At 38.7% G+C, this 27,924-nt stretch overlaps 1 protein-coding gene across 1 annotated transcript; it reads left to right on the top strand.

Moving 5' to 3' along the window:
- The first annotated feature begins 6 nt into the window (after positions 1–6).
- On the top strand, positions 7–27,924 carry SECISBP2L (SECIS binding protein 2 like). Its single transcript, XM_058811203.1, has 18 exons — positions 7–214; positions 9,275–9,453; positions 10,000–10,324; positions 10,448–10,583; positions 10,994–11,223; positions 11,313–11,337; positions 12,045–12,160; positions 13,966–14,097; positions 14,626–14,709; positions 15,530–15,697; positions 15,849–15,990; positions 17,577–17,746; positions 18,757–18,889; positions 19,855–20,017; positions 20,725–20,945; positions 21,590–21,744; positions 22,216–22,435; positions 23,379–27,924. Exons 1-18 carry the CDS (start codon positions 197–199, stop codon positions 24,050–24,052), a joined length of 3,291 nt encoding a protein of 1,096 aa, XP_058667186.1. The 5' UTR covers positions 7–196; the 3' UTR covers positions 24,053–27,924.

Genomic DNA, 27,924 nt, shown 5'->3' with positions numbered 1-27,924 from the left:
TCTCAGCTGGTCCCTCCCCGCCGCCCGTCCCGCCCCGGCCGTGGCGTAGCCGGTCCCGGTTCCCGTGATAACCGCGAGCGGGGCCGGCGCCGCTCCGGGCGTGTGCGGAGCGCGGCGGGGGAAGCAGCGCCATGGGGGAGGCGGCCCGGTCCCTCCGCCGCCCTCATTAGAGCCGCCGCCCGGCGCAGCTGGAGCCATGGACAAAGCGGACAAGGTACGAAGGGTCCGCGAGCGGCCACGGCGGGAGGGGCGGCGGTGAGGGCGGGGAGCGGAGCGGGCCCGGCCGTGTCGGCCCCGGCAGCGGCCGAGCGGCGGGCAGCGCACGGCAGGGCGGGGCGCGGCTCGCGGCCTGCGGGGCGGGGGGCGCCGGGACCGCGCGTGAGGGCACCGGGACCGGCCCTGAGGAGCCGCCGCCCCGCGCCGGCCGAGAGCGGCCCTCGGGAGGTGCCGACAGGGCGTTCTGCGGGCTGCAAGCCGGAGCTCGGTGTGTGCCCGCTGCCGCCGTCCCCTCCCTGCGCGGGAGGCGTCAGGCCGCGCCCGGCCGGCTGTCCGGGGGAGCCGGGAACCCGCGAGCGGCTGCCCTGGGAATTCCAAGGGAATTCAAAACTCGGGTCTGTTCTTCGCCCCCCTGTTCCTTCAGGCTTTGTTTCAAGCTTAGGGAAGTATCGCAGTTAGTGACATTTAGGCTAAGCCTGGCTGGCCGGTAGCAGAGATTTGGTTTCTGGAGAAAGGAACAGGTTTCTTTGAGAACTTAGCAGCACAATCGAGGTGTCACTCTTGTTGATTGCTGCAAATGTCACGGTTGGGTTGAAGTTTTCAGTGATAGGACACAGCTGATGGTCTCATCGCTGAGTGGGTGTAGCTCACTAATTCTACAGGTCGCTGTATTTTTTTCTTCCGTATTAAACTTGGCTTTGTGAGGTAATCAGTTTGCGTTGTTTTTATGAGCTTTTATTAGTGTAGGTATGAAGAAACAGAAGCAGGGACTTAAGAATTTGTATAATTTGTTACATATGTGCAATAAAACATTTCATCATCAGGAGGTAGTTCTAAAAGATGTATCTGAAATGAATGATGTCATCTGCTAGAGCCCGATATTACTTCTAAGCTTCTGTTTCAGCCGAATGTGTTGAAAATTGGTGATTTACAGCTCTTTGTTTCCTAGTTTTCAGCTTTGGTGTCTCCAGGGGTTCTAATAGTATGGTTATGGTTCCTGTAGCAAAGTAGATAATGACTAATAATGTACTCTGTAAAGAGACACTGCTTTTCATTCTGCACATATATCTGAGGAAGTTTGTGAACAGTGTGTGTTATTCCAGTGTGGCTCCCACTGTGGCTTTCTTCCTGGGCTTTTTGGTGTGGTGATCATTTTAATTTTTTTAATGCTTTTTATTTGCTCTCACATAGAAAACTTGATCTTATTCTGTAAGATTTACATTAGTCGAATCTGTAGTACTTTTTGCTTTAAAATCTTGGATTTTGGTGTGGTGGGTTTTTTTCCCCTTTGTTTCATCTGCAATTAGTACAGCAGTACACTTGTGAAATATTTATTCCTTGTTCGAGCTCTTCAGGACTGGAGGTTCACACACGTGTCCTTATCAAACCACTCTCTTTTCATCTGTCAAATAGTTCATGAAAACAGAGAGTTGTTATGTTATTTACAGTCTAAAGTGTTGACTTGGAGTGATTGTCTTAACTAAGTGCAGTTTTTTAACTTGAAGGTGTAGTTAAGCTCTGAAGCAGGAATCATCTTGTTTATTATGTTTGCAGCATATCAGGTCCTGTTGGTTCCTTATCCCCTAGTAAGGCTTCTAGGCAGACAAATAATGAATACCTGATTAGTTTCTAAAATGATTCAACAATCTTGTTGCTTTTGTCGGCTCGTTGTACAGTAATCTTGATTAGGAGACTCCTAGATGCTTTGGGGTTGACCCTTTTGTGCTGTAAGAATTGAATGTAATCATTTGTTACCAGTGTAAGTGTTTGGTCAGGTTGCATCAGTTTTGGGAGCCATTTCATTTTTTCTTTATTTGGGCTCCTTTCTGTGCCTGTACTGCATGACATTTGATAAATGAGCATTAAAGCCTCCAAATGTGTGTCAGCAGTACTGATTCTCTCCTTCCTTTCCCTCAGAATGCTCTCTCAGGCACAGTATGTGCTTATAGGAGTAACTGCTGTGGAATTGGAGTATGAGCAGCTAGAACTATTGTGCTGTGTTAGCATGGTATTTCAAGAGTAAGGGAAGATCACAAATGCTTTTGATGGGTAAACAGAGTTTTGTGGTATTGGCTTAGTGAATCAGTATGAGATTTCTGGTTGCAAGATCATTTGGACACCTAATTGATAAAAAAGATGTTGCTTTTCCATTGCCTTTAAGGTTTCTGTTACCTAATTTTTAATATTACTTGTTTTAATATGCTCAGTGATATTTTGGCAGCTGACATAAATGAAAATTGAGTAAAGCTGCTTAAACACAATTTTTTTATGATAAGAGTAGTTGTAATTTTTGTAGTGGGTGTGTAAGTTTACCTCTGTCTACACCAGAAAAAAATTTTCCCATTAAAAAGTGTATGCATTTCAGCTGTTAAGTGTAGGTTGTTCTCCTACAAGAGAGAAAACTCAGCAGATGATGCTTTCTGTTTAAGCAGAATATGACAGAAAACTAAAGAGAAACAACTTCCCCTTTCAAAGGTACTGCTGTGCTTTGATTTTTCCAGTCTTATACTTTTGTCATGCTCTGTGATTAAGACAGTTGGTTCCTTTAGTACAGTTGAGAAATCAGGTGAAGTTGCAAAATCAGTGACCTGTGTTTTGTTTTAGTATTGCTTAAAGACAGCCTGTTCTGCTTACCTCTGCTATTCATGACCACTCAACAGGTGGCTTGATAATATGATTGTCATAGAAGTAGATCTAGATCTGGTTTTGTGCTCTTTTATCCTGTCCAGTTTCCTTCAGTGTTTCTTACCCATGGCAGATTTTTCAGCTGAGGAAAACTGGAAAACGTCTGGTTTCCTGTAGGTTGCTTTCTTTTAAATCTTGAAAGTGCCAGTTTTGGATTTTGTGAGTTTTGTGTTGTCTTATTTTAGAATATGTTCTTTGAATTTAAGTGTTACTGATGTGATTCTGTGAGTATCTTAACTGTTAAGAGTGCAAAATTATTTGCCATTGACTAGTTTGTGGAGATCAGGAGACTGATTGGCATGAATGGGTTGGATTAATCCTTTTAGTACACTATCTACAAAGCACTCAAATATTGCTACTTCATTTGGATAGTATGAGTTTTAGAAGTTTGTACTATTAAATGCTGTAAAGTATGTAAGTGAGGAGGATCCTTTTGGTAGCTTTTTTGTGTCTTTGGACAAGCTTTGTGTGAGTATTAAATTTTAGTTTCCCCCCCCTTTTTTCTTAGAATAGTCTGGCTTTGAGTTTAAACATGCTAGCTTGTCATGTTGTGCCACTTGCTTGTTTCCTATATATAGGTAAAAATGTTAAATATTTAGCTTTGATATGTTCTGAACATGATGCTTAATCCTGCGAAAGGGAAGAGAGTTATGCACAATTCCCTTTTTACGAGCTGAGGGAAAAGGGAAAGAGTCACTTCATAGTGTATTTGCTTTAAGTGCTCTGTTGAAATGACTATGTTAAATGTAAATAGGGAAGATTAAATTTTGTGCTTTGTTAAATGGCCTGCTGCTGGTGTTTCCAGTTGGACTGCATATTTACCATTCCTGAGGTATCTGCCACTTAGAAGCAACTAATTATAGAAACAATGACTTCCATATTTGCAAAGTTTATCTTAAAATAGATGAACTGTGACTTGCCTTACTACTAACATGGCATTTAAATGATGAAATCCAGAATTCAGAAGCAGGATTGTTTTTCTAAAAAAAATTCCCAAAAGTTTGAGCTCTGTTTTTATTTTACTTTGGGATGAGACTTCTTGTTTCCAGAGTTTGAGACAGTAAACCAGCTGATTTTATTGTAGCCCTCTGATATGTGGCATCTGTGTCTATTTTCTCACCCTGTAAATGGTGAGATTGATATCTAAGCATTCTCCTCTGAGAGCAGGATGACAGAGATCCTATTTAATGGAAAATGCTGAATGATATTAGGCTACAATGAACAAAAACTTTTCTAAGATTAAATGTACAGTGCTATAACTATAGGACAAAGTTTACCAGTCTGTTCCTGCTTGTGTCATCTTCTGTCTTTGCAGCTGTTGATGACTACAGTAGCTTTTATATAGGAAACAAAGGAGCTCTTCAGTATATGTGCTGTCTTGAAAGACTTGTAATTGTTGGACTCAAATATGTAATGAGCTGCTGCAAAACGTTTTGTAAATTGAAACTAGGGGTATCTACAAAAGAGGCTTCTGTCTCAATCTTGGTTTCTTTTGAAGGGGTGTGTTTCCATTAATAGGCAGCTGATTGAAAATCTGATGTTTCAGCATGACTTAAATTTATATTTAGAATTGAGTTTGGTTATCAAAGGTTGATTTCAATAAAGCTTTGTTTGGTTTTGTGATGTGAAAGGTTGAACAAACATGAAAAAGTTGCAGTCAAAAATAAGTTTGGTCTTGCAGTGTTTTCAGTGTTTGCTTTTAAATGGTGTGATCAAACCACCTTGCATTTGCTGATGGCAGTGGCAAGGCGCTAATTTGTGTCAGAGGATGCAGACTAGAATAAATCTCAGTACTGTGAGAGCAATTAAAGCATAAGCTTGTATCACAAGTGCTCTGTTGTAAGGACTAGGGAAAGTGAGCAGCCTTCTCCCAAATCTTTTTGTGTTTGACAGATCTTTCTTGTCTGTGCTTAGGAACCAGTGGCATGATCCTGTTTGTGCTGTTCGTGTGCACTTGGCACTCCACTTGTACTGTGTGGGTGAAATCTCTGAGGAATTGTGCTCACATATATTTGCATGCACTTTATTTTATGCATTTTCTTGTTTGCTTCTGAAACAAAAAGGAGCTTGTCTTGTGTTCTGGAGTTTACTTCATTTGTTATTGGTTGCATTTTCCCCTGAGTCTTAAACATGTCAGTATTTAAAAAACCAAACCGACCACCAAACTGCTTCTTTGGCATTGTTTCTGTAGCTCACCAAAGGAGCCTTTCCTGTTAGAAGAAATTACAAATTTCAGTAGGAGATACCTTCTGTTTGTCCAGTGCAATGAGAAATTAGCAGCACCTTTACTTGAGACTAAATTGATTGATGGCGGGTTTTTTTATTGTTTCAATTTTGCTCCTTACACTATGAAGGAAGAAGGCCATTTATCAAAAAGAGGAGGTACTTTGCTGTCTGTCCTCACCAACATTTCCTCCTAGCTGAGAAACCTATGGTCCTGAAAAGATCTGCTAAGATAGCTTTGGACAAATTACTTAGTGTTGCTTTTTTGTTTCCCTCCCTTGTCCAGTGAAACCACTGCCCTTCTGTGAAATGTGCTGAGATGTCTGGAGAATCACCCTGCAGAGTTGATTCTGTTGATGTTTTGGTTTGGTTAGCAGTCTGACCTGACTTACTACATTTGTTTCCCCTTTTTTGCTTCAAGGTCGGTAAATTTACTGCCCTCATCTGAACACACAGCCTGTGAAACACAGAACTCTTGAAGTATTTTTGAAAGACTGGTAAAATGCTCTAAGGAAGCAATTTGTTGAAGTTAATTTAGTTTAGTTGGTAATACACTTGAGCTGCCTTTCTGTTTTCTACCCCAAATGAAAATGGGGCCCTGTTGTCTAATGAAATGTATAAATGATGTGGGAATTGGATGTATTATGCTTGCAGAATGATTTTGAAACACCTGTACTGAGGCTTCTAAGTTTTCAATTGCTGTTTTGATGAATTGGCATATATATGTGTGTGTGCATTACAGAACAAATGCAAAATCTGAAAGCAGAAGTTTGCCCTAAATCCTTTGCCAAAACAAGTTTCTTGAAAGGATTAAAAAAACCCCAACTGCCATAAACCAACCAAACCTGTAGGTGCAGACTGAACTGCGCAAGAGAAGCGTTTGAGGTGTAATGCATGTGAGCGGTATGTGGAACACACTTCTGATTCCTTTAAGTAACAGACACTCCCCAAGTTCTGTAAGCAAAAAAAGGATTTAACTTTCTAATGCACCCAGATGTGTTTATGATTACAAGATCTGCTGTATCTTTATTTTATCATTACAGGTAAGCTAAGCTTGTTTTGAGCTGTACAGAAAATGATAATTAAATATATCAGGTAATTGCTCTGTCATAGCAGTAGTAATCATAACCTGTATAAGGGACTGACAACAGGAAAGGAAGAATTAGAGTTGTCTTTCTAGTCTGGGCATCTCTGAATTGTTTGAACCTGATAATATCAAGCAGAAAAATGTGCATTATTTTCCTAAAATCATGAAATTACATTATAAGAGTGTTGAGTCTTCTGAAGGTTTTAATACATTTAAAATAAACAAAGAAATCAAGAAACTCCAACATAGCTTTTTTTTGCTGGACAGATTTAAATAAGCCAAATTTTATTGAATCCACTTTGGATGTAAAAGTGAGTAGGGATTATCTTGGAGAATTGACAAGAAATATTTTGCTATGGCAGCCTTGCAGGTGGGAATCACTTCCTGCTTGGATCAGCTGCAGCTCTGTTTCTAATATCTGATGTGAAAGACTGTTCTCTCACAATCCTAATAATGAGTGATGATATGGCACAATATCACATAAATCACTGTCATGAGACCATTCTGCAAGAGATTTGTCAATAAAGAATGATTTTTGTGTTTTCACTTTAATCTCCCAAATAAGAGAAAGAGCAGACAGCCACATAGGAGAGATCCTTAAAACAGGAAATCTGGTCCCAATATGAATGACAAATAGAATGGTTTGACTCTTTTCTGAGCCAGTACTAGTTTATTTTTAGTATCTTGGCTAAAGTTCACTTGGCATGTTGTGGTAGGATAGTGACCAGCAGGTTAGGAGTAGTTGTTTGGCAGTTTTCAGTGTTTCCTTAGGAATGCCACGTTTATAAAACACTTGTGCCAGTTTTACTCCTGTGTGTTCTGGGATGAAGCCCCCTTGGTGTGTTCCTTTAACGTTTTGGTTGCTCATTGATTAGAGCAGGTGCTAATGATGCTGGGGTTGTGGGTTCAGTCCCCATATGGGCCATTCATTACAGAGCTGGGCTCAATGACCCTTGTGGGTCTCTTCCAATTCAGAATATCTCTGATTTATTGTTGTAGGCCAGCCCTTAAGTGAATTTATTCTTAAGCAAATATTTTTGCCTCACAGTCTTGAAATAGCATGGAAAAAACCTTCTTAACTTTCAGGGAGGGATTTCAGTGTAGGCATTTCTGGTACTTACTATGTGTTCACTGTACATAAACACTTTAAAAAAAAATTATGAGAAGTTTTTCTGTTGTGTTGAGAATGCCTTGGAGCTCTGCAGAGGGGTAGGCGAGTCATGAGGCAGCTGAGGGATGTGCCCGAGGCCAGAGAGGAAGCTCTGGGTAGAGCTGGGTTTGATTTGTTGCACAAGTTCGGTGCTGCTGCTGCAGCTGCCCCACAGCTTTTCCTCTGAGTGGAACTGCAGGAAATAGAAGAGTTACTGTAGAAGAAAGGAATGTTCACCCTCTACTAATGATAAAGAAATGCATTTAATTGATATGAAGGTAATTGTTCTGCTGTAATGCAGATCTTGTTGTACAGCAGGAGTGATATTCCCGTATCTGTGCTTATAGAATCAGACTGCCCTACATTGGAACAGACCTTAAACATTGTTTGGTTTCAAACCCCTGCCATGGACAGGGACACCTTCCACTACACCAGGTTGCTCAAAGCCCCATCCAAGCTGGCCTTAACACTTCTAGGGATGGGACATCCTTTCATATGTTCTATTCCATCTATATTTATATATATATAATGTCCATACTATAGCCATAAGCATTTTCAGAACAGTCATTAAAATAAGCTTTCCTGCCAAGAACAGTGTATCTGGTCAGTTTAAAAGATATTTTTCATCAGGACAACTGTATTTTTCAAAGAACTTTTGAACTTGCCCTTCCTACCTCTTTCACTCCCGTGCTAACCAATATGGGATCTTATTTAAGTAGAAGTTTTGGGGAGTTGGAGATTGAGCTATTGGGTGGGAAGGCTGTCTCAGGATGGATTGTGGATGTGACACAGAGCAAAGGCATGGAGTGACAAGTGTGTAGTAGGTGTGGGACTACTTGCTATGATACTTCTAGAGCTCCCGTTTAACTGTTTCAGCTCACTTGGTGTTCTGGAGGCAGTACCAAGGACAGAAGACTGTCCTCAGCAAACATTTAGGATTTCATCTTTCTACTATGAGAGCATGTATTCATACAGGTTATGTGTTACCTTTGAAATTATTTTATAGGCATATGGAAGGAAAAATGTTTGGAGTTCTTGTCTGCTTTAGAATAAATCTTCTTAGTATTTGGTACTCCATGAGGTAGTAATCTGAGACATGTAATTAGACTGAAATATTTGTACAAAAAAGAGATTTATTTTCATCTGAATGTAAGTTATAGTGGAATATAGAGTATAAGGAGTCTTTGGTTCTGCAGTTATCTTATTGACTACAACATTTTTCATTGTTTGAGTGTAAGAAGCTATGTTGTACAAAACCAAAAATGTGAGCAAAACCATCTTAAACTAAGGATACCTTCAGGATTGAGGGAGGTCCTTTCCTTTGAAAGCACAGTTTAAAACTTTTAATCATAATCTTAACACTGTAAAATGCATCTAAGTTGTGCAGCTAGAGTGTGTGGGGAGGGTTCTTCTGTGGTGCATCATCTCTTAGCAGTTAAACTATGGTTTAGTGCTGAAAAGTCTTTTTTATAATTGCCTAGAAATGTGGTCAGTTTTGTAGAGCAGGCCAGGCATTACTACGTCTTCCATATGTTGGTTTCACTTCTGAAAGCCTACACAACTGTGCTCCACATACAGTGCTAATTTGGTCTCGTTCTGTGCTGCGACTCATATATCCTCTGCAAGATCTGGGCTTCAGTCCCTTTTAAATTAATTAGTGCTTGCATTGCATTGTAAAGGTTAGCACAAATGCTAAATGTTAGTGATCTGCATTACACCCTGCATTGATTGGAAGGATGCAATAAGCTCTTGCCAACTGTTTTCCACCTCTCCTGGTTTACTGCAGAAATCCTGTAGCCTTGTCATCCATTTGCCTGCTGTTCATGGTTCTTTGTGTGCAACTTTATGAATCTAAATTTTCCCAAGCAATTAATGATTGTAATTAATGAAGACATTGTTTCTTTTCTCTTAAGAATGTCAAGCTGTCAGCTGAAGTAGAACCATTTATTCCTCAGAAGAAGGGTCCAGAAACACTAATGATCCCAATGGCGCTTCCTAATGACAGTGGAGGAATTAATGGCATGGAACCAACTCCAATCCCTAGCTACCTGATCACTTGCTATCCATTTGTACAGGAAAATCAATCCAACAGGTAATAAGTGGTTGTGATCTTCCTGGAAGATGATCTGGTTTTAAATGGGTTTGAACTTGCAGGCTTGAGAGGAGTCGGTGATTGTGGGCTGTCTATTAAGGTTTTTGTTCACCACATTTAACCCTTCATGTATGAGGAGGAAGTTTGTCTGCCTTCAGTCTTTTACCTGTATTCTTCCCTTTGCTTTTCTCTTATCATATTCTTTGTTGCCTTTTCTTTTTATTGGCTATGAAGGTCTGGTAAAAATCCCTCCCAAAGTTACCTGCTGTGCTCTTGGATCATCTAGGTCAGTCAGGATGTTTTTTTTGTCTGATTCTCTGAATGAAGCAAAGGTTTGGGTGTCCCGCTTGGGTCCTGCCATGGTGAAACATGGCATGGTACTATGTAGCTGGTTCAGTATTATGTGTAACTGTATCCAGTTTTCTTCACATAATTAGTGAAGAATATGTTGAGTTTAGAAACTTATTATAATGAGCTGTTATTTTTGAAGGGATGATTAAGGCCTGAATTTTCTTTTTCCTTTTGTTTTCTTTTTTTTTTTAATAGGCAGTTTCCATTATATAACAATGACATCAGATGGCAACAACCCAGCCCAAATCCTGCAGGACCATACCTTGCTTATCCTATAATATCTGCACAGCCACCTGTTTCTACAGAATATACTTACTACCAGCTGATGCCAGCACCCTGTGCTCAGGTCATGGGTTTCTATCATCCTTTCCCTACGCCCTATCCTGCACCCTTTCAAGCAGCAAGTGCTGTGAGTACAGTTACTGCAGAGTGCGCTGAGCGTCCCAGCCCCTCAGGCCAGGTCTTTCCATTGTCCACTCAGCGGAGCAGAAGCACTAACAGGGGACCAGTCATTCAAAAAGTAAGTCTGCTTTTGAATAGGAGAAGTAGAAGTGTATAAAAAGAAAATGTCTTTGCAGAGGAAGCACATATCTCATTTTTAATCAGCTTTTTTTTTTGTGTTTGTGGCAATGCTTGAAAGCAGCAGCAGCAGCTACAGATGCACATAAAAAGTAAACGTCCTCCAGTGAAAAATGTTGCCACTCAGAAGGAGACCAGTTCATCAGGTCCTGAGAACAGATCAAAGATTGTTTTGTTGGTTGATGCATCACAGCAAACAGGTAATTTTATTTTTAAGTTCTGGGTGTATGAAATAACTAGAACTACGTGTCAGTTGTCATCTTTTCTAAAAGAGGGTGGACCTGATTCAGATGCAGCTTTTAAGAGAAGTCTGTGCAGCTCAAAAGGATAATGAAGAAAAGGTGCTGATGGTTGCAGATACCTTCTCAGTATGTCACCTTATAATGTTGCAGTGACATGGTACTCCTGCTGAGACTTTGCCAACTCATGAAGGAGTTTGTTATCAATAACAGTGGGACCTAGATGTAATTTAAATTCAGTGCTGGTTTAATGCAAAGACTGACTTTTTATTTGTTTTTATGATGTGTAGTTTTTTGATGTCTCTTATGAATTCCTATTTTCTTATGAATTTCCTAATTTCCAATTATTTTTATTTTATTGTTTCTTGAAGACTTTCCTTCAGATATAGCCAATAAGTCACTTTCTGAGAGTGCCTCCACGATGCTTTGGAAGTCAAAAGGCAGGCGCAGGAGAACCTCTCACCCTGCTGCAGAGTCCTCCAGTGAGCAGGGAGCAAGTGAGGCAGACATTGACAGTGACAGTGGCTACTGCAGTCCCAAGCATGGCAATAACCAGGCTGCAGCTATGGCTTCAAGAAACACAGATTCATGTGCAATGAATGTATGTAAACATAACTGAGTAACTTAACTATATTTGTAGCCTACAGACTAATGAAAATTACTAAAAAATTGTTATTTTTTCCTTTTCAGGTTGTAGAACCATCAATAAATACAAGTAAGCATTGCCTTGACTGGTGAGCTTTTTAAAATTTGGCTGGGTTGCATTCGTATTTTTGCTTTCCATACCTCTTGATCTACTTCAGCATGCTGCTCTAACTGATCAGATACTTCTGAGGATGCATCTTTACTGTGATTTCCAACCACCTCCACTAAGACGTGTTTCTTGCTGAATGAACAAGTATATAGCTCTCACTAATAATTTCTTAACAGCTGCCTTTCTTTAATGGGTTTTAAAAAAAGCTAGAAACTCCAGTGGAAGCATTCAGACAAAGCTGTGCTCCTGTTTAGTTTTTCCTCATACCTGGGTAGTAACTGAGCCAGGGAGTTCTTCTGTATTTCAGAAGCACTGATACCTTTTAGAGGCTTTACATATACCATGAACAAATAGTTTGATTAGCCTGGAAATAGTAGGTGATACCAGGGACTGCTATTTATGACTGAACAGAAATAGATATGGATATGAACCTGAGATTTCCTTTCTCACTGCTTTGTGGTGATCAGTTCTTGGCAGCTTGAATGTTCCACAAAGGTAACTGCCAGCATCTGAGAATAGCTGCGGAAGTCAGTGTTGTCACAGGAGAATTAGACTTTCCCCAAGAATTTTATTTGTATCAGGACTGTGTTCCTGGCTCTGGTGGTATATGAATCATGATATGTTCTGGATACTAATTCAGTTTTTCATTGATGGCACTTCTCTTTCAGCTGGTATAGGTTGGACTAATGTAAATTCCCAAGCAACTCAAAAAAAACCTTGGATTGAAAAAACTCCAACCTTTTCTAGAGGTGGAAGACAAGCTGAGCAAAGAAATAATCCACAGGTATGCTGCCAGTGGTTCTCAGCTGAAGTATTTGGGGCTTTTTAAAATATGGAGAAATAAGGAATTTGGAGGGAATTATAAAATTAACATTCTGAAACTATGTAATGGAAACAGTGTAGAAGTTAACCATAAAGTCTAGTTGCACATTTGTTCATTTGCACATTTCTAACTGGTATGTTTTGTAAGTTAGCTCTATATCATATATATAGATCTATAAAATTTAATGTCCTTAACAGTTCTCTGCCTATAGCCTGTGCTTTATCTGTATCTGCCTAGGAAGAACATTGGATATATAAAGCAACCTGTGAAATGACGATAGTGTGGATGTGGAAAAGTTAGTTCAGTTTTTGACCCATTCACACCTCAGAAAAAAAAAAAATTCTCAAACTTTCTAAAGAAAGATTCTGATGTGTTGGTGAACTAGAATCCCATGTTTTAACTCCTGTTGTCTTCAAAACTTTTTAAAGTTTACATTAGCATACCATTTTAAAAACATTTTTTATTATTTCTTAATGACTTAAAGTTATTTTATTCTGAAGCTTGAATATCTTTCTTTGAGACTACCTTCAATTGGGACAGGATTTCTGCTATTAGTGTGTGAGGAGAATGGAGAAGGTTGTCCTCCTAATTTTGAGAGATTTTATTGGGGCTGGTGATCCAGAGGGGTACAAAGAAAGCTGAAACATTGGCCTGTGTTTGAACATAGGTTTTTGCTTGAATTCTGTTATTGCAGACAAGAAATCTGAGCTCCAAGTGGGAGCTTTGTATAAACATGCCTGTTTGTGCAAACATATGTGAGCCAGCTTGGCCTGTTTAGGTTTTTAGATGGAATTCTTAAATTGTCTTGAATCTTCCTGTTTGGTAACGGTGGGTTTATTATAGAAAGAAGTTTGTGGATGCTTGTATCTGGCAGTGTAGCAGTTCTGAATCTTTTTATAACCTGCTGTCAAATCAGAGGCTTTGGAAGCCACTATTGTTAGTTTGTGGCATTGGGAGAGCAGGAAGAACCAGACTTTCTTTCATCCAGTCACAGTTTAGGCTCTAAATGTGGCAGCTCTTTTAGATATTTAAAAACAAAGCTGGCACAAAAAGTTTTAAATGAGGCTGCCTCAGCCAAATTCACTGTACCTCAAGGCAGAATTGTCCTAGAAACTATTTTCTGTTGAAACTAAATTGGTATGAGGTCTGTAGGAAATTTTCTGGAGAAACAGGTAGGTATAAATGTGAAATTCAAGTCATCCACTGGTTTTTGCCAACCACTTGCACATAGGTTCCCACCAACCTGTCACATAATAAACAGAAGAACAGTTATACCACTATGCTGCTGTCTCTGGCCTTTAGAGAATTGTGTGCATGGGCATTGTCATAAAAAATGTGTTGAAAAGGCAGTAACTGCATGCAGAATAATTATGTAGTGGGAGGAAGTTCTTTGGAGTGATCATTGTTACAGACAGTTCCTCAGGGTTCATGGCTGTTAGTTACCAGCAGCTCCTGAGTTTCTTCATATTTGACCAAAAGAAACCTTTTTATTTAAGTTACAGATCTGAAGATTAACTGTCTTGAGGGGCAGGAATAATGTGGTACTGTCTATAGAATTTTCTGCAGGCTTTAAAGAAAAAGACAACCAAAAAACCACACCAGAAAGCCCCACAAAAGAAAAAAATCCCCAACACCAAAGCACAGTTTATCCTCTAGAAACTGTACCTGGTTGCTGATTAGCATGGATGGGACAGCTTTATGTGCATGCACGTACATAGCTTGAAATATTGAAATTACAAGATGCCAATCACATTTGTGTTTTTCAGTCTGGTTTCAGATGCAGAGACCACAGCACATCTTCAGAAAGAATGCAGAGTTTGCAGAAACGACACGAAAAACCTTTAGCTACAAGCCAGGGGAGCAGGGCAGAGCAGAGCCCTGAACCTCTGTATTTTGAGGTACTGGTGTATGAAAACCCTTTCCACATAGCAATGCCAGTTATGTGTGGAATAAGTGATGTTCTCAATGGGAAGTTACAAAACATCTGGCTCCAAGAGGTGTACAGTCAAGGTCACGGATTTATTAGATGATCCTTGCATTGCGTACACAAAGAGACTTGGATTTGGGTGTTGTGGAAAGTGCAGTAATACAGAACACTGTGGTTGACAAATTAAATAAGCAGCCTTCAATTAACTTTTTCTGTTCACTTGTGAATAGAAATTGGTGTGTTTGCTGGCTTATCCTCTCTAATTGTAATAGGATTTATTATTTTGGTGTAAAAAAGAAAATTTTTCATTAAAATTACTATTTGGATACAGAAATGCTTTCTTAATTTTGCATTATTTTCTATTAGTGTCTCATAATCCCTTCTAGTTTATGTGGGACTTAGGGATTCAATTTGTTTTCCTACTTTAAGCAGTTTCAGTTGATGCTTCTCAGGTGACTTTGGTTCCATCCTTTTTATTTTTAACTTCTGTATTGTTTAGGATGAAGATGAGTTTCCAGAGCTGAATAGTGACAATGGCAGCAGCAAAAGTAGTAGCATCCAACAGAAGATTTCACCCAAAGTTGTAAGTATTTATTTTCTTTTGCAAAGCATTGTGTTTTGAGACTATTCAGTTTGTGTAATTTTTTAGGAATCTTTGCTACAAGACTTATGTTGCAGTAATTGGGATGATCTTGGGGTGTCTGTGTTACCAGCCTTGGATGCCAAGGAAGTGCCAGTTAAAATAAGTGGTGAAGGGAACCCATCTTAAAAAAGCCCAACAACACAACTCCAGGATTTTTCTCTTTTAATGAGATTGTAAAATACATGTAGCAAACACTCAGTGTCACAGACTGTCCCAGGCTGCATCATGATGCTTTCATGCAGACGTCTCTTAAAATTGTTAAATCTGCAGATATTTAGTAATGGTGTCAGTTTTTCAAAATAATTACAGTTTGTAGACTTTTTAGTTTCAAACTGCATCTGCTTTAAGGCTGTGGAAGCAGTTGTTGGAAAGGTACTTTTTTTTTTTTAGTATGTGATCTACTTAAATATTTTGTTGCAGAACTGTGCCTATAGACTGCTTAATCTGGCTGCTTTCCAGGAAAGTCAAATCCAATGTGAAATCTTGGGGAGGGGGAAATTGTTTATTTAGTAATCAGATTGGAAAACCTTCTGAAGCCATCATTGGAGCTGAATAGAATAGCTTTCCCATACGAAAATGAAATATAAAGAAGTTTTATTAACTTGCTTATTAACTTGTGTCATCTAGCTGTAATTAATTAGCATGTCATACTGGTAATCAAAACCTTGGGTGATTTGATTTCTGAAATGCCCTATATTTGGTGGTCTGTAGAGAAAGGTCTTTTAACTGTGGCTTTTTTGCATTTTGTTTAAAATTCTAGTTGGATGACTTACCAGAGAATTCTCCAATCAATATAGTCCAAACTCCAATTCCCATTACAACCTCTGTACCAAAGCGTGCAAAAAGTCAGAAGAAGAAGGCCTTGGCTGCAGCACTTGCAACAGCTCAAGAGTATTCAGAGATAAGCATGGAACAGAAAAAACTTCAAGTGTGTAGCACCCTGCCCACCCCCAGCACTTGGTCAAGAGGAGGATTAGTTATCTGTTGCTCCTCTTAATCTCTAATAGCAGTAATCCTTTGTAAAGAATGTTGCAGGCACCATTTCTTTGTATTTATTGTATATGATGTTCCTGTTGTAGGAGGCTTTATCAAAAGCAGCTGGGAAGAAGAGCAAGACCCCTGTTCAGCTGGATTTGGGTGACATGTTAGCAGCTCTTGAAAAGCAGCAGCAAGCAATGAAAGCTCGGCAGATCACCAACACCAGGCCTCTCTCATACACAGGTATTTCTAATGTGCCTGACAGCATTTTGTGCCAATATGAATGTGATTGATCTGAGCATCTTAAATGTTTTTCTTTCTGTCAAGTTTTACCTGTTGAATATAAGCGTGATAAAAACCTGGGAAGATGATTTTTAATGCATTTCTCGATAAATTACCTGTGCTATCATCCTCTGAGCTGCTGTACACAGTGGTGAAAATCCATCTAGAGCTGAGGCTTTTAAGAAGATCTGCTATTCAAAACTCAGTTGTGTCCTGAGAGTAATTCAGTGCTGAAATGAATATGTGAAAGGAACAACTCTACTGCAGATGTTATAAAATACTCTTTGAAGGAGGGGATACCTTTGACAGTGATGTGGAGGGATATGTCACTAGGATATTCTTCCCATTTCTGCTGTTTATAGTTCAAGGTCTCCTGACCCAAGGCTTACTCAAATCAAATTTGTTTCTTAAGCTGTCCATTGTTTTTACCTTATGCTTTTATCATGCATAATGTCCAATGGCAATGAATTGTAACCTTACTACATCCTGTGTGGAGAAATTTTTCTTTCTGCTGTGTTTTTTTGGGATGGAGGTCAGTATTGGGGTTTTTTGTGCTGTAGCTCAAAATTCTGTTAGCTGTCACAGCCTTTGTATTACAAAGCCTGAGCAGTCTTTCCCTTCTTTCCTCTTCTGATCCCTAGATGTCTGTCTAGTCTCTGAGGAGTCCTAGTCTATTTAGTTATTTAATTCTGGAAGTATCTTTTCTGAGAATCCATATTTCTTTTTCTGTACCTTCATGTACTTCTACTATTCTTTTAAAAATAAGATCAGACATACACAGATTAGTTTATAGTTCCATCATGAATGTATACAATGGCTTAATTATGTTTTTTTCCTATGTCTGTATCAACACAACATTAAATTAGCTTTTTTAATACTACTTGCCAAATGCAGACTCGCCATTTTAGTAATCACTTATAACCCTGCCAGTCTGATTCCTAAGCTCTTGTATGTAGCCTGGAGTCCATCATTATGCACATAGTTACCCTTTTCTTTCTGGTGTGTTGGTTCCTTTACCTGCTTTGAGTTTCAGCAGTGTTCAAACATTAATTCAAGTTGGCAAGGTTATATCAAACAAAGCTCGGCGAGGAACTGTTGGCATTTCCATTGGAGACAGCACTTGTTTTATTCTTTCTGGCAAAAGATCCACTTAACTACATGCTGCTCTCTCTCCTCTGTTTTGTCCTCTCAACTATTCAAGTCTTTAACAACTGAAAATCAACGTTTGGATAAATATTTGCAATTTATCTTACCATAATCATCTAACTAATAAAGCTACATGTGGTCATTTGAGAGAGACCCCTTACCATTTATTAAAATAATTCCTGGAATACACAGTTTCCTAAAACATGAGGCTAATTTGAAGAAAGCTTAAAACCATCTGGAAGCAACAATATCTGGTGATGTAATTTTCCTGTCATTATGAGCTGCTTTTTTTCCAAGGAAGGAAAATCTACTTAGAGAATTCATCAGTGGAAATTCTGAAAACAGTGTTGAAATAAAGTTGACATGGCTTTTGGTGAAACTAATATCTATCTTGAATTTAGTTGGCAGTGCTGCTCCCTTTCATACCAAAGAATCTGCCAGCAGAAAGTCCTTCACAAAGGGACAGCCCTCTATGGGTTGCCTTAATCCTTTGGATTCAACTGCCCCAAAAGTGAAGAGAGGAAAAGAGAGAGAGATTGCAAAACTGAAACGCCCTACAGCACTTAAAAAGGTAAAAATGTGCCAGCCTTGGAGTGTTTTGAGCCACACTCATACTTCAAAAATAATATTAAAAAACCTCTGTTGTTTTCTTAGTTGAAGACTACTTGCCATGAGCATTGAGCAAGGGAATTATGAGCTTCTGCCTCCAGTTCTGTTAAATTGATGCTCTCTCCTTTGGGTCTAGACATAGAACATAACTTTGATATTCACATAATCAGTTGAAGTTAATAAAAATGTATGTCAATACAGATTGCAAGGGTGTTTTCTTTTTTTAACTACAGGCACCAGGACACATGGAAAAGCTTCCATAGTTTTTTCATGTGGCTGATTCCTAGTCTGTAGTGTAATTTAGTATGGCAACCTTAGTTTTTCTTACTCCTTTTTATAGAGATGGGTAAAGAATTTGAAGCAAACCCACAATTTTTGAGTAAGCTTAGAAATAATATTAATTGCCTGTATATATCTATAGTCACACAGTCATAAGCTAGATATGTGCAGAAGGAATAGAGTATATATATGGAGATCAGAAGGTAAAATAGAAAAAAGTGACCCCTAAAAATGCTGGCCTTTTTCTGACTGGCCTGTGGTCTGAGGTAGAGGAATTCACCTGTTCAGAAAAGTTTTCTGAACTCTTTGTTGTCAAGGCTTTTATGTTTTTGCTATTAAAAATGGTAATAATTGGTATGCCTGCATAAAGTATTCTTTCACAGGCATGGGGATGAGGAATTGTTAATGAGTGAATGTTATGTATCAGAAAGGAAGCTGTAAAAGTACTTAAACTACTGGAAGTACTATTTATGTAGAAGTGTGTGAGTACTGAGTATACCATCTGTAAAATGCTGCAGTGAAATAGTCTTTGTAATCCAAGAGGAAACTTGAAATGATTTCCAGGGTTTCTAACCTGGCATGAGTAGGAGGGTTCAAAACAACTTGCTTAACATTATGTCCAGTGAAAGGGGTGTTTTTATTTACAGGTATATCTGACTTTCAGATGCTGACAGGTGTTGGTTTTGTTTCTAGATTATTTTGAAAGAGAGAGAAGAGAAGAAAGGCCGTTTATCAGCTGACCACAGCCTTCTGGGTTCTGATGAACAGAAAGAGGCTCATTTGAACCTGACTGCTGACCAGTCTCAGGAGCTGGCCTCTCAGGAAGGTTGGTCTCTGTCTCTAGATGCCCATCACTTCCCCTCAGCTATACTAATCTGCTTATTCTTATATTTTATGTTTCTCTTCTTATGCCCCACAATTGGCATAAGAAGAGAAACATAAAATATGTTTCTCTTCTTAGCTGTCCTTCAGTTGTGGAAGGCTCAGTACACTGGGGTTCTCAGTACATGATCTCCATACAGCATTTTAATTATCATCTCAAGTGGCTGTTCCCACCACATGTCAGAGTTGATAGTAGTTTTGATAAGCAAGCAAAATGGGGCTCTTGTCAACCGTGCTATGTTGATAACAGTACTTTTTGATGATGAACACACTCAAAGTTTTCCAGATATAGAAGTTGCAAACTGTAAATAGATTTTTCCAGTTTGTTGAACATGTCAATCAGCTGCAATTTCTGAATTGTCAGTTTGCAGCAGCAGGCATGAGCAACTGAGAAGCTTCAGTGAATGTTCAATGTCTTCAATGTGTTTGGCGCAGTGGGAGTGGGGGAAGGAGGTGTCTATCAGGATTCTGCATGTGCTGCTTCATAACTTTTTCTTCTGAATGGACCTGTCTGACTAGAGTGGGAAAATCCTAGATGTTTTAGGAATAAGTTAGAGTATTTTATATATATAAATAGTAAGGAATTATTGGGAGAAGTAATAACATTTAAACAGGTTTTTTCTTCTGTTTTATCAAGTTCCTAAAGTAAGCTCAAGATATTTTTTAATGAATATTGAAATACTGGTTATTTATCCAGTCCATGCTGAGTGGTGGATGTATGTCAGTTTTTTCCCCTTTCCCCTACCCCTCCAGAAGGGGAGGGAAGAATAGTGCTTAGTGTTTCCAAAATGGACTTGGGACAAAGTGAGGGAGCAATAACACTCCCTTACTTACAACAGAAGTGTGGTTCTGTTTCTTTCACATTAAAAATGTATTTGTATTTTGTAATGTTTAAAAATTGCCTTTCAGAAACTGGTCTGAGTATGCCTAGTGATACTTCACTTTCTCCAGCAAGTCAGAATTCTCCATACTGCATGACCCCAGTGTCACAAGGTTCACCTGCTAGTTCTGGAATAGGCAGTCCAATGGCATCTTCTGCAATAACCAAAATTCACAGCAAGAGATTCAGAGAGTAAGAGTTTTGCTTTTTTTATATAAATTCAAGGCTTGCACTTCAGTCACCCTTGTGTTTCAAGTGTGGGTAGATTTAGTAGACCTAAGAGCTTAATGAACATAAGCTTCCCTTTCAGAAATAGAAGGTTCTGCAAGTATTTTATTTTTTCCCCCTAAATGGATTGCTTGTGTTTGCACACAAATGTGTGTGTACATGAACAAACACTCACTTGAGACGTTCTTTCGTTGCCACAGGAAATAAGCAAGGTGGGAGTCTTCTCTGCAAAAATATTTTTTGAAGGAAGGCTCTGTATGCTTTGAATGGGAAAGGAAGGAATACTTAGGAATGCTTAAAATACTGTAATAGTACCTCTTAATGAGTTAGGGCTTTTTTATTAATGTATCTATGTAATGTACTAAATTAAGTAGAGGAAAATTGCTTGTGGCACTTATTGCAGTATTTGTTTGTACTTTTAATGTTATTTTTGATTGGCTTCTTGAAGTAAGGGATGTTACTACAAACACAAATGTTTTATGGATGTGTTTTTAACTTACAGTTTGCAGTCTGATTTCTAAATCCTTTTAGTGACTTTCGTAAAAGCTAAATAACTGTTCTGAGGAAGTAAAATTATTTTCATTTGCAAAAAGGCTGGGTGAAACATTGGTTATGCTAGCATTTGTGAAGTAGCAATGCTGACACTCGTCAATGTTGTTTTGAATTGACAGATACTGTAACCAAGTTCTAAGTAAAGAAATAGATGAGTGTGTGACTCTGCTATTGCAAGAGCTTGTCAGCTTCCAGGAGCGGATTTACCAGAAGGATCCCACGAGAGCCAAAGCCAGGAGGAGACTCGTCATGGGGTTACGCGAGGTTACAAAACACATGAAACTAAACAAGATCAAGTGTGTCATCATATCCCCCAACTGTGAAAAAATTCAGTCAAAAGGTATAAATGATAAAGACAAGTGGTGCACTTGGCTCTTTTCAGTTTTCTTGTGCTGATTAAGTGTGTTAATTAGCAAGGTTAGGAGTATTTGTTATTATGCATGATGTAACATTCCAGACTCCAACTGGGTAATTGCCATTCCACGTTTATTCTGTTCTGAAAGAAACTTGTTCATGAGGATGAAAAACTTAAAGAAGAATAGGTATTGTGGAATTGAAATTTATTCTGTGTGTTACTTCATTCTGTGGTCAGTACACCTTGCAGAGAGTCCTGGACTCTGGGTGCTTTTTAGGAAGGTTCCTTAAGAAGAATGTGAATTGTTTGTTAGCCAACCAAAGCATTTTGCCAGTAACAGAAGTATAAACAGAGGCTTCCTGAGATAGGAGAATAGCAAAGCTCTCTTAAGAAATGACCTGTGAAACTCTGGTTTGTGTGCAGGACTAATAGAGAATACAGAATATCACCTTCATCTGTACTCACTACCCTTGAAATGTATTGTGTGTTATCCTCTGGGACATAGGAGCTGCTGATGTGTGTATTGAAGTTCTACTGGCTAATTGCAGTTAAAGTGGATTAGAGAATTGTGTTGTGCCATATGATGACTTCAAATGACTAGATATCTATTTAAAATTGCTTTCTTCAAGGTGGACTAGATGAAGCTCTCTATAATGTAATAGCCATGGCACGGGAACAAGAAATTCCATTTGTGTTTGCTCTGGGCCGCAAGGCCCTTGGCCGCTGTGTGAACAAGCTGGTTCCTGTTAGTGTTGTGGGCATCTTCAACTATTCAGGTGCTGAGGTGAGTCATTCCAATCACACAAATGGCTGGAGTCAACAATTATCTAGTAAAGAATTGGTTTGGCATTGGAGCACACCTATTAGACTTTTGATAATAACCCTGAGCTCATCTATATTATGGTATCTTTTCTTTGAAATTCAGTTTTATGGTACTGAGAGACTGTGCTAAAACACTTTGGTCAAATCTCATAGTAGATTTTAAACAGACTTAAACTGTAATATGAAATTCTCTGGAAGGCTTAAGAATGTTAGAAAACGAGTATTCTAAAGTATGGCCATCTCCTCAAAGTTACATAAACCTGGAGTGATGTTTTTATTACTTAATACAGAGAGGAACTAATTTTTAGTTCAAGTTGAGGTATTTGGTGCTAATCTTGAGCTTCATATGTGGTATACCTTGGACTGAAAGGTGTAAAGTGAAGTGAAAACTGTTAGTAAGAACTGCTGCTGATAAAACTGCCTTTGTACTTAGGATCTGTTTAATAAGCTGGTATCCCTGACTGAAGAGGCCAGGAAAGCCTACAGGGACATGGTGGCTGCAATGGAGCAGGAACAGGCAGAAGAAGCCTTGAAGAACGTCAAGAAGGCTCCACATCACATGGGCCATTCTCGTAACCCTTCTGCAGCAAGTGCTATCTCCTTCTGCAGTGTTATTTCTGAACCCATCTCTGAAGTCAATGAGAAAGAATATGGTAAGTACCTTAAAGCTTACCTTTGGAAATAGAAGCTGGGGTTTTCCAAATGATGTTTGTTGTGAAATGCAGGTAAAGATGCAATCCTTCTTCCTAATTTACAGTATTCTACAATGTCCAGGGATAAGAAGAGATCAGCTAGATTTCAGTAAATTTCATAAGTAATTCTTTCCCTGAAAAAATATAGGAAACAATTTCTATCCTCAGCAGTGTTATAGGTATCTAACATCAGTGTAGGTGGCTTCTCCAGTTTTATTGAACTGTTTTAAACTGATAGCACAGAATTGATCATATGATTGAGGAAGAACTGAGGGCAGCAGGAACTGAAATGTGAAGTCTCTGAAGATAGGACATGTTTAATGTAGCTTACATTTTTAAACTTGAGATGGCAGTGAGTGATTCTGCTGTGAGCAAAGGGGAGTTCATTTATCCAGTTGCTTAAGCCCAAATGAAAAAGAATATAAAAGGGAGACTACTTGTTAGAAGTCCAAAGCCTTCTTTTTTGATTCTGAGAGTGAATTAAAGAGGATGTTGTCTTTTTAGTGAATTCTTTTTTGTGGTATCTTAGATTCATTTCAGGAGTTAGATGTTTTATAAGTAATCCTTAAATAATAACGTAAGATGGTGGCAATTTTCTTCTTTTAATTTATACTTGAGAGTAACCTCTTTGACTATTCCTAGTACTATATTTGGTGTTTACAAAGTTTCAACTTTGTAATGTCTGCTTTAGGGTACTGTAAAAACCCAGAGTTATTAACAGCTCTTTCTGTTATCTCTCCTTTTCCCTTCTTCCTTTTTTCTAGTAGAAATTTTTCTAGAAAGCATAGAATAATATTAATATTGGCTCATTTTGCTATCGAGGCTGTTGTTGCATGCTCAGGAGAAATATTTTTATGTACAAGGAATTAATGTTTCCTACTTGAACTTCTTTCAAAATTTGTAGAAACAAACTGGAGAAATATGGTGGAGACATCTGATGGGCTAGAGACCTCTGAAAATGAGAGAGAATCTGTGTGCAAGGCTGCACTACCAGAAAAAGCTGGCAATGGCCAAATGGAAAAAACCACTCTTAATAAACAACCACCTCTGGCTACAACTGGCACTACCTCAGCAACAAATCACGGGAAATCCACCCCAGGTGACAAAGATGAGGTGAAACCAGATGACAACCTGGAATGGGGCTCACAGCAGAGTACAGAAACAGGATCCCTGGATGGCAGCTGCCGAGACCTTCTGAATTCCTCCATGACCAGTACCACCAGTACCCTTGTGCCAGGGATGCTGGAAGAGGAGGAGGAAGAGGAAGAGGATGATGATGAGGATTATGCCCACGAACCAATTTCTGTAGAAGTTCAGCTTAATAGCAGAATTGAATCTTGGGTTTCAGAGACCCAGAGAACTATGGAGACACTGCAGCTCGGGAAGACCCTTAGTGGTGCTGAGGAAGACAATGCTGAGCAAAGTGAAGAGGAAGAAATGGAGACCTCAGAGCAGGCTGATCCTGGCACTGATGGGGAGGAATGGACAAATGATAAGCACGCAAGTAACACTCAACATAAACCCACCATCTGCAGTTCTTTGAACAAAGAACACACAGATTCCATCTACATGCCATAAAAATAAGCAGGAACTCAGGAACTTTTTAGAAACTATAGTAAAACTAACTGTTGTAAAGGTTGCAGCCATTATTCCATATGCTTCATCTCAACATTTTGCACTGTTAAACATTTAATACTTGTATTTAATTCACAACAATATTTTTGTAGTTGTCTGTTACTTTTTTGATTTAAAAACTATCTTAGCTCTTAATCAGTATTGATTTCCCAGATTAGAAACTGTGTGGAAAAGTTGTCAGTAAGCATTCATTTGATGTTTTGTAAAAGGAAACATCTTGTAACTGACCAGTTTAAGAAAAATTCTTTGAAGTTGGGACTCTTAAGCTTATTTTCAAACAGGTAACCTACATTAACACTGACAAATTACCAGCAGTTCATGTTGGTGGTATGGTGTTATACTAGGCCTGTCAGTGTATTTGGCCATGACTTTCTAATTCTATCTAGAAATAAAAAGAAAATTTTGATTCTCTTTCATGAAAAGCTAGAAAAAGCCATTTGCAATCCTAATGAGAATTAAATAGTAGAGAAATTGTGTGTGATTCTTATGCTAAGATAGATGCAGCTTTTTAGTTGATCTTGGTGAATGCATCATTAAAAAGCTGCTGATAGCTGAAATGGTTACAATAAGCTCTAATAACTTTGATTCCAGAAAAACTTTAAACCAGAGGGATGCAATTAATGTTTTGCAGGTTTTCTTTACAAGGTAGAAATATTGCATTAAAAAAAAAAAAACAAAACAGGAAAGAAAACAAAAATTCCCCATTCTCTCTGCAGTTGCTGTCTGCCAAACCACACTAAGTGAGTCATTAACCATAATCCCTATTCAGGGCTTTTAGTAAACTGATGACTTCCTCTCTCTCCTGTCACTTGCCTCAGGAACGCTGTTTTGCATTTTGTATTCCTCATAACACTGCAAAAAGCAAGAATAATCCTTTAACAGCAAGTGTGAATGATGTGGTGGCTATCTCTGCCTTCACCTGCATGCTGTGATCCTGGCCAGGATGGCTCTGAAGAACTGCTGCTGAAAACGTGACCTCTTTGTCTCCTCTTGCAGTTGTAACAGCTTTAGGAGTTGACCTCTAGATAGAGAAGAAAGTAGTTATTCCAGGACATGAGGAAGTGCCCTGTAGTTTGGGGAAGTATTTCAGTGGTGCAGAGATAAAAGAAATAAAAATATGTCCTCTCTGAAACATACCTGTTGCTAGAGAATTGTTCCATGTTCTGTTCTGAATACTGAAGTGAAATGCATTAACTGGTGATGAATTTGTTTCAGACTGAGGATGGAGTGTGTGTCTAGACCTTGCACATCAGGAGTCTGTTTTCCATCTTTGGTATTGGCAAGGGATATCCTGAAACTGCCAGCAGCAGGAGCTTCACCACAGGGGTAGCCAAAGAGTAACTCACGTGAATAACACTTTCATAGCAAACATGTTTCTTTTAATTTCACTTAATTTTTTTGATCACTTGTATCAAAATGCATGAAAAGCCTCTGGATAGGCTGAAAACCACAGGAAACTGAAATTAGCTGAGTTGGGTGTTCAGTCCACACTTAGGAACATGGGACCAATGTTTGTAGCAGTAGTGATGCTGGTGTTTTAAGTTGCACTGGGAAAATAAGACTCCAGGTTTAGAAGTCATCTAGCCCTGGGTTTTTGGATGCTAATGAGAATAATAGAAACTGTGTATTATGTAAATAATGCTTGGATAGCTCTAGGCATAGCAAATGCTATGTAGATAAGCAGTAGAGAGCTGCTGTGACAACTGGCTGCTGTGTCACGTTCTTAGCTCCTTAGTGTAATCCTCCTAGGTGTAGAACAGGCGTTTCATAGGAAAACAAGGACTAAGGAATGATGCCTCCTGAATGTTAAACCTTTTACTGTCCCCATGGCAGATTTCTACTGTCTGTATGTTTTAAGAGTTTTTGCTTTAGGACATGACAGGTGTTTGAACTGCTGACAAGCAAAACTTGCCCTTGGATGTGTAAGCACATCTCGACACAGGTGAGATCAGTGCATACACTGAGGGCAAAACTTTGCCAGAACATCAAAAAACAAAGGTGTTTGTAGTTTCTCCTTGAGCTTTTTCAGTGCCAGTGATTCAAATAACTTTTGATCTTGAAGTATTAACATCAGAGGTGCATCTTTTTATATGTCTTTCTGAACTTGGACTGTCATTTTAAAGTTTTCTGACATTTATATCAAAGAAGTCTTGTAATATTCAGCCCACTATTTAACTGCAATTTTGCTACAAGTTTAATAGAGTTCTTGAAAGTGGTACAGCACTTATAATTATCTCTCAATTTGCCAGCAAATAAGGAACTAGTTTCTTTTTAAAATGTGGCAGATCACCCTTAGGGGAGCAAACTGAAACTGAGTAAAGAAAACTGGGTTTAGTGCTTCCTTTTTGATAAGCTGGGAATAAGCAATAACTGTAAGAATGAAATTGCAATTGCTTTGGGAGTGATCCATTTGCATCGGAAATTAGGGAAGTTCCTTGCCACTTGAAGCACTTAAGGAGAGTATCTCACTGTGGTAATTTTGGTTCTATTATCAGCAGAATTTAAGAAGAAAGCATACAAATGTTCTACAATACCATGATTTTTTAAAAAAGTAGTTGAGTTTCTATTTCAGTGTAAAAGTGTGCAGTTTATACAGGTTGTTACTGTCCCCATGAAAAGATGTTTCTGTAGTTATAGGTGTATAGATATTTTTGTTGTGAAAATAATTATTCGGGAAACAAATCTACTTTTCTTAAGGCATTGTTTATAGAAATGATTTCACCACTTACTTTATCTGGTAAAATCAAAAATAACGTATCTGTGGTAGGGGTAGGGATCTTTAACACTGATAGAGGTGGCTATGTATACAACCTATTTATATAAATACTCTTAAGTCTCTCTGTCAATAATAAAACATGGATTACAAATCTGTAAAAGGGAAAAATTCTGAAGAACTTCAGTCCTTAGTTGGACCAAGTAGCAATGTCTGATTAAGGCCAAGGCCCTGATCCTGCTCACACATACTTTGCAGTGTTAGTGCCACTGGCTTAAACTGGTGGCCTGTTTATCTGCTTAAGTTGTGTGCAGGCTGTTGTAGGATTGGAGCTGAACAGTGACAGAGAGTATTGACCTGTGTTTTAAAAATTCATTATAGAAAATGTTCAGTAATGCACTTGTTGGTGTTCTTCTGGTAAAGCTAAGAGGTGTCTTTATGGGTGGGTGGGAGCTTACACAATGTGGTTCTGTCCAGTTCTTTAACACAAGCTTAAATTTTAATAATGTTACTTTAAATATGTATGTAAAAAAGTATTATTGTTTGAAAAGCTGCTGTTGCTGAAACTGTCACTTAGTATTTCTTGTGAAGTTGTGCCAACTAATGAAATTGTTCAGATGATTTCAGTGTCAGCCATTTAAAAATTAGACATGGCAATTTGTTAACAGAACAAAACCCAGCAGAAACAAGCCATAGAAACCAGGAACAGGGAGCTCACCCTGCCACAAACAAGGAAACATGAGAATGTCTGACCCAAAACTTCCTCACCAATGAATGCTAATGCTGAAAGTAGAAACCCAGTTGGCACAGCCCACGTTCTAAATGTTCATCAATAGTTCATATAATTTACTTTTTAAATAGATTCTAATAAGGAAAGCTGTTTAATCTTCAATGTCTTAAAATTTATAGTAACATTTAGGTTAAAGTAGTAGAAAAACCATTATAAAATACAATATGAAGGGGTTTGTTCCATTTCTTTTTTGCTGTATGAAGGATAACTGTTCTGTCTACCGTAATTTTTGGAGTAATAACAGCTTTTTTGCACTATGTAAATACTAGTGGGGATTCTTCCATAACTAATAAAAATGATTGTAGAAATTTA

Source organism: Ammospiza caudacuta, chromosome 10, assembly GCF_027887145.1.
Source record: "Ammospiza caudacuta isolate bAmmCau1 chromosome 10, bAmmCau1.pri, whole genome shotgun sequence".
Taxonomy (NCBI): domain Eukaryota; kingdom Metazoa; phylum Chordata; class Aves; order Passeriformes; family Passerellidae; genus Ammospiza; species Ammospiza caudacuta.
The sequence above is the reverse complement of the archived record's forward strand: the minus strand, read 5'-3'. Positions and strand labels throughout refer to the sequence as shown.

Coding starts and splice junctions, on each gene's coding strand:
- SECISBP2L (XM_058811203.1), top strand. Junction 15,991..17,576: donor CAGGCCTCTCTCATACACAG/GTATTTCTAATG, acceptor TCTTGAATTTAG/TTGGCAGTGCTGCTCCCTTT. Junction 20,946..21,589: donor TGAAAAAATTCAGTCAAAAG/GTATAAATGATA, acceptor GCTTTCTTCAAG/GTGGACTAGATGAAGCTCTC.